Genomic DNA, 7,017 nt, shown 5'->3' on the forward strand with positions numbered 1-7,017 from the left:
AGATTCGGAGCGCCTTTCACGGATTTGCATGTCTCGGGAGCCTCACTCTCTCTCCCCCCGTCTTAAATTACAAGCCTTCTCTCCCCCCTCCCCCCCTATCTATAGACAGACCGTCGACCGACTTCAGCCGCAAGACTCCTTCGGAATGGAGGTGACTGAGAGATTCTCGGGTGCGACAGTAATTTCTTTTCCCAGCGCGAGGAGGGCGTTGCTTTCACCTAAAGGGCCCGCGGAGTCTGATCAGAAACAGGTTTACTGTACAGGGAATCGTGTTGTTGTTGTTTTTTTGGGGGGGGATTCCTTCGGAATGCAGCCTAGGATCGAGGCCTTCGAAATAATATAATCGCCTTCGAATACGCTTTTCCCGAGAGGAAACCGGGCGGAACGGAAGTTCTCCCGATTTATTCCGAGCCGAGTACTGTGGAGCTCTGTGAGCAGAAATCCTGCTTCGTGAGCTACCGGCATGAAAGTTGTAGCGAACGATTTGGCCGCTGCATCAAGGAGCCCTCCTTCCTGATCTAAGACGGACATGTGCGAGCCGGAGGCTAAAAAACCGTGAGCTAGCTCACACGAACTCAGCTTAGAGGGAACACTGACTCCGACCTGACATATTAGGCATTCCTGCCACGCTCATCTGCGTTGTCCTGTGCGGTCCCACGTGGGTGACTTCCTCCGACCTGTTTTTGCACTGGCCAGAACTTTGGGCCTAACTTTACTCCCCCCCCCCCCCCCCCCCCAACTTAAAACCTCTCCTGGCTCCCGGCTGTTAATTCAGATTTGGTCCTCCTGTTGCCCGAAAGCTCCCGCTGGAGCGTCGCCGTGCAAAACGGTCAGGATCCGGTCGACCACCCCGCTCAGCTTTCTCTGCAGACCTCAGACCAGAAGGATCGAGCCTGTTTTTCAGAGCTCTCTCCTGCAAAGCACCGTGCGTCAGCGTGTCTCTAAAGGCCGGCGATGCTCCTGTCGGCTGGGTCCGCCCGAGAGTTTCAGACCCACCTGTACAACTTGTGGCTAAAGTATCGCTCCCTTGTGAGGCTGAGGACTGGCTTTTAAAGTGGGGGGGAGGGAAGGGAGCCATCTGCCCCCAAGAACATCAAAAGGGCTCCCGACCCCTAGAGAGCGTTTAATTAGTCAATATATCACGCCTTATAAATACAGTTGCCGACGTTTTTGCAGAAATCTTCCCAACGTCCTCGGAAAACGGGGGTGGGGAGGTGAAATTGACACAGTCCCCCTCCCCATAGAAGCCTGTCGGAAATGCACAAAAAGGAAACCTGCTTCTCCCAGACCCCCCCTCCCCCAATATTTTAACTGTTTATCACTATATGCGGAGCCCAGGGACTCTTTGAGATCTGTCTAGGACGTCAGCCAAATGTCCTTTAATATCGACTTTAAAACGGGGTCGCAATCGGTTTGAAACCAGTCCCTTCTGTTTAATGGAGCCGTTAAACTCCTTTTTTAAAAAAGAAGCAGCTCGTTTTATTAAGGTTGCGATCACACGCACTAAATATTCCACTTTCAATCCACGTTCAAATTGGATTTCGCCTGTTCACGCAGTAAAAATCCAGCTGGAAAGAGGATTGAAAGCGGATTGAAAGCGGATTGTTCAGTGTGTGTGATCACAGCCAAGGAAGGCAACAAACCGAAGTCGAAGCGAATTATTCCTAATGGGGAAGAAAATACCATTCACCCTTGATGCTTTTACACCGGCCCTTTCCCCGAATCGCTTGAGACACTCGAGGTTCTCTTCTGCTCTGTGTTGTTCTCACAACAACCCTGTGGGGTAGGCTAAGGATGAAGGAGGCCGAGCTAGTGTTACCCAACCAGGACTCCCTAATTCTCTTTTTACACCAAGCAGCTCGATAGATTTATTTTTTTTAAGCCCTCGGTTATTCAAGAAAGCATTCCGACAGATGCGTTCTGGAGACGCTGCTCTTCCTCCTTGAGAACATTGGACAGCGAAAGATTCGACTGGAAGTTTTGTTTATTTACAGACCGCATTTATAGTCCGCCTTTCCCGCTGAGACTGGAAACTCACTGCATCTCACTTCGCGGTTCCAACCAAAGAGTTGAATAGAATTAAAAAAAAAAAAATCGGACTCCTTTTGTCTTGACGACAACCTAATATATTTGTGTGTGTGTGTGTCTGCCTGTGCCTACACACACGCACATAACATAGGCCCACCCTGACATTACAATTTCTTTTAGGGAGAGAGAGGTGTGATTTTTTCGTTTGTTTGTTTGCTTTCAATTAATCCTCTAACGAAAAGTAGCGAAACGGAACCAGGCGAAACCCTCTGGAGACCCGCAGGATGGAGGGAATGGCTTAATTCCCTCCGGAATTCAGACTTCAAAACGAAGAACCCTCTGGGGAGGAACGCGGCTGATGGATTTATTTAATATAGCCCTTGTTATAGACGCTGGCGACCGTCTTATTTTAGGGTTATTGTTTAAGGTTTTTTAAAAATATTTTTACTTCTTTCAGAGTTCCAGAGCCAGCGATTCCCCACCACCCACCCCTTAAAAAGGACTTTTTAAATTTTAATTAAAGATAGGTTCGCGATGCAAATATTCGTAATTAAATGAAAAGCTGTGTCTCTCCTTTGGGACGCCGGACCTTCTGTTTATACATAACACAGGCCTGTCCGAGCGGAAGGCTGAGAAGCCATTCTGAACAGGCCAATAGATTTCACTGAACCGAACTGGAGTTAACTCGCCATTCGCTAGGAAGCAGTCGAACTTTCTCTCCCTTTTAGTGACAGAAGTCACTTAAACAGATTTATGTGTGTGGGGGCGGGTCTCTAGTCGATATCTCCCCACACACACACACACACACACACACACATACTGTGTGGACAAATAATTTGACTGGATGGATAACTGGAGTTTCCTTTTGAAATCATTTTTTAAACGTTTGGAAAATAATAATAATAAACATAATTTATCCCCCCAGGAATATCTGAATTCTTTCCTCTTTCAGCAAAGTTTGACTTAGGTATCTCTTGCAAAAACCACCCTTGAGTACAGACCAATCTTTTGGGCAAAATCGGTTTCCACCCGCTGCGGGCAAAAAGCCCGTGAAATACAACTGGGCGTGGGTAAATTAATTAACAGTTAATTATAAGTCGAAGTTTGGAAGCGATTGCAAAACGCGGAACTCACGCATCAAAATGCAGCTATTGGGGAAGACTGTTTTTTTTTAAAAAATTCGATCCAATTGTACCGCGTATATCGCGATTAAATGAATATTATTGATGAGTTGCTTGAAGCAGACGTTTGCAGAAAACCTACTATAAACTATAAGGGGGTGGAATGTTCCGTTTTGGTTTGTTCACGGGTTTTTAAAGACGTGGGAATGGGGGGTTGCAATAAACGCTGTTAGGCATGGAAAGCTATGGAATTCTGTTCTTCACAATGGGCTTACTCCCGAGTAAACGAGCTGGAGCTCACTGTGTTGGGAGCTCACTGTCTCGAGCAGGGGTTCTTCTGAAAGTCAACCTCCCGAATTAACCTTCCAAGAAATATATATATATATGCGTCCAAGCAATTTTTAATTTTTCTAATAAGAGTGGGAGAAGACACAGAGATGTTATTTGCTTTTTGCGTTATTGTGGGGCTTTTTAAGACAATTGCCTTTTATCGGAGTGAATTTTTTTAACCCATTTCTGAAAAGACTTAAAAAAAAAAAAGCGCCAAGTTTTGAGTCCCAGAAGGAAGCCGTCCATTAAGAGCCTAACAGGTTAAATTTCCTTCTCTCCCGATGATTTCGCTAATCTGAAATCCATCTTTCCTTTGTCTGCGCGTTTGTCTGTCTGTCTGTCTCGCTGTGTGGTTTTCTCCCAACCCCGACCCGTCGATTCGAAAAGAGGACATTATTGGACTTTCCTTCTCCCTTCTCGCTTTCTCTCTCGCAAGGGGGGGGAATAAGGAGAGAGACGAAAAAAGAGAAAGAAAATCCTCACGACTCCTAAAGAGCGAGCCAGAGAGAGAGAAAAAGAGAGAGCCACATTTGAAATTCGGTACAAGCCTGACATCTACCTGTGAATTTGGGAACATTCCAGGAACGACCCTCTCCACCCCTCCGTTTGGATGGGCTGACAATAGCCCCCCACCCCTCAATTGTTTCTGCACGACGGAACCGCCTAGCGGGGCGACCGATTTAATCGCACCAAAACTTGGCCCTCCGAGTGCAGCGAGAGGTCTGTCGACCCGCGTCCCGCCCCCCGTTCCCCAAAACGGGGCGGGGGATATAAATACCTATCTATCTCCGTCGATGCGGATGGACAGAGATAGATGCAGCGGGGAATCTATAACTCTTTGAATTCTCCCGTGGATTCGCCTAATATGTATTCCCCCGTCCCCTTCTTCTCCTTGAGAACTCGGCAGACGTCGGCGCTCGTAATAAGAGGGAAATATGGCATAAAATCGAACTCATTAGGAAAGTTCACAAGCCGGCTGATTTGCATAAACCCCGACACTGATTGGAAGTAATTAGGTTAGGAGACGGGACTCGCCGGCCATCCTGCGCCTTTTGGCGCGTTTCCTCCACTACATCCCCGCGTATTTAGCTCTCCTGCGCCTCTTGGAGCGTCCCCCCGGCGTAATCTTCGTGGGGGCGTCGGGGCGTCAGCCCCCGCCGAAATTTTCAGGAAGGTGCTCAGCCTCCCCAGGGAGCCACCCTTGCTCCTCGCAAAGCAATGCCTCTGGCCCAGCCCCAGCCCCACCCCCGGGAAACTGGAAAGTCTACACCGTTGCCCCCCCGCCCCCGTTTCCACCTCTACCTATCGAGCTGGCTTTCCTGCCCCACTCAGTGTTCCCTCTAAGCCGAGTTAGTGTGAGCCAGCTCACAGTCTTTTAGCCTCCGGCTCACACATTTGTGTCTTAGCTCAGGCAGGATGGCTCCAGAGCCAACTCATCTATGCAGCAGCCAAATCGCTCGCTACCAACTTGAATGCCACAGTAGCCCACAAAGCAGAATTTTTGCTCACGAGACTCCCCAGCTTAGAGGGAGCGCTGCTGCCCCCTCTATCCTAACTCGCAAACTCGGCTGGCCCCCCCGTGTCCAAGAAGTTGAATGTCTCTCTTCCCGGAGATCGCTAGTCCTTCTAGCTCTCTAAGGGAGACTTGCTGCTAACTGCCAAAATCCCAGCAGAAGGTCTTTCCACGACTACCCCCCCCCCAAAAGAAAAAAAAAACCCTGGCTGTGCCCGGGATCGAACCTTCGACCTTCCGCGCGCTAAATCGGGCCACCGCCACCCCTGCCTTCGTAGAAATAATTCGCAAACTGAATTTGCTTTCCAGAAATACCCCCCATGGGGATCTGAGGTCTCCCCAGGCCGGTTCACCCGACCGTTCACTTTGGAAGTCGACATTTGGCTGTGATCTCCTGGCCACTCACAGAACACACCTCGGTTCTTCTCACCCAACACCGGAGCTAGAACGTCTCCAAGATATAGGGGGAACCCCCCCCCAACCTTTAGGTGGGAAAATAAAATCTTTCACGTCGGGAATAATGCTACCGATCATCGTTCAATAGGCATAAAAATTTAATTTAAACTTGTATATAGATATTTATATATTTATATATTTATAATTTTTTTTAAAACTATGAAACAATTTTTTCCTGGGGGGAGGGGGGAAGACACAGAAATGTATATATTTAACAACCCAACATGAATGGCTGTACAGGTGGTTGGATTCCATAATTTACTTCCAAGATATTGTGTTGCCGATTCAAATACAAAAAGAAGAAGAGCTACATTAAATATACAAGAGAAGGTTCCGTACAAATCGCTTCCTCCTTGTTCTTGCTTTTAAAAATGATGTCTTTTCCTCCCCCCCCAACATTGTATTTAAGACTCCCCCCATCTTCCTAAAATTCACTCCTCCATAAAATGAATTACAGCGCAATTCTATGCAGTTGCTCCAATTTAAAAACCATTGAGGTCAGTTTATTTAGACCGGAGTAACAATGCGTAGGATCGCGCCTTACGGTGCAATCCCCTCCCAAGTTCCGCCAGTCTAAATCCATCGAGGTCAATCCATTAAAACTGGAGTGACATTGCATAGGATCGCGGGTGACCATGCAATCCCATCCCAAGTCACTCCAGTTTAAACCCACTGAGGTCGATTTCACTTAGACTGGAGTAGTGCCATCGCACAGGATCGCGCGTTCCACTGCAGCCCTGCGCCCGGTCACTCCAATTCAAACCCAGTGCAAGCAATTCATTTAGATTGGAGAATCGACGCATAGGATCGCGCTGTCAGACTAGGAGCCTTACGGTTCTCTCTCTCTCTCTCTCTCTCTGAGCAGTGTTTTGAAATCGACAATAATAATAATTAAAAAAAACCCAACCGTCCAAAAATGAAGCGCGGATTGGTCTGCAAATAAATTAAAAAAAAATCAGAGAAGGAAGGAAGGAAGGAAGGAGGGAAGGAGGGGAAGGAAAAAACCCAACACGGTTCCAGTCCGATCCCGGTCGGCGGCGCGAGGCTACGCCCGGCAGAGGCCCGCGATTTAAATGTGGGACGTACCTTTCTTCAGCTCGTAAGGCGAGTCTTTGCACAGCTCGAGCTGCGATTGGCTTCGGAGGAGCTTCGTCTCCTTGGCCAGGGCCTCCGCCCGGTTCAAAAGCGTCTGGTTTAATCCGTTAAAGTGCGGGCTCCCGCTGCCCGCCGCGCCGGCGTTGTGGAGGTGTCCGAAAGAGCCGTAGTTCGTATAACCCGGGTAAAAGGGGCTGGTGTAGTAGAGCGGGCGGGAGAGGACGGCGGCGCTGTTGGGGAAGGGGCACTGGGCGGCCGAGGGCGACCTCGACGGCGGGGACTGGGCCGCGCCTAAACCCTGCGGAGCCTGCAGGGGCGCCTCGCCGCTCCCATGGCCGCCGCCGCCGCCGCCCTCCTTGGCTTTGTCCGCTGAGGTGGCGATCTCCGCCAGGGACCAGAGTTTAGGCTTGGAGAGCGCCGCCGCCGCCTGGGGGGGAGGCGGCTGCTGGGGCGAGTGGATGACCGAGGTGCCGT

General features: G+C 49.4%; 1 protein-coding gene across 1 annotated transcript in view; it reads right to left on the bottom strand.

Annotated features, from left to right (window-relative positions):
* The window catches only part of IRX5 (iroquois homeobox 5), a 41,189-nt gene that overhangs the window by 30,832 nt on the left and 3,340 nt on the right, over positions 1 to 7,017 (bottom strand). Inside the window, exon 4 of the mRNA XM_015405582.1 lies at positions 6,535 to 7,011. Coding sequence (XP_015261068.1) covers positions 6,535 to 7,011 — 477 coding nt within the window. The remainder of the gene's footprint in view (positions 1 to 6,534; positions 7,012 to 7,017) is intronic.

This window comes from Gekko japonicus, unplaced genomic scaffold (assembly GCF_001447785.1).
Source record: "Gekko japonicus isolate JY-2015 unplaced genomic scaffold, Gekko_japonicus_V1.1 scaffold2954, whole genome shotgun sequence".
NCBI classification, from domain to species: Eukaryota; Metazoa; Chordata; class Lepidosauria; order Squamata; family Gekkonidae; genus Gekko; species Gekko japonicus.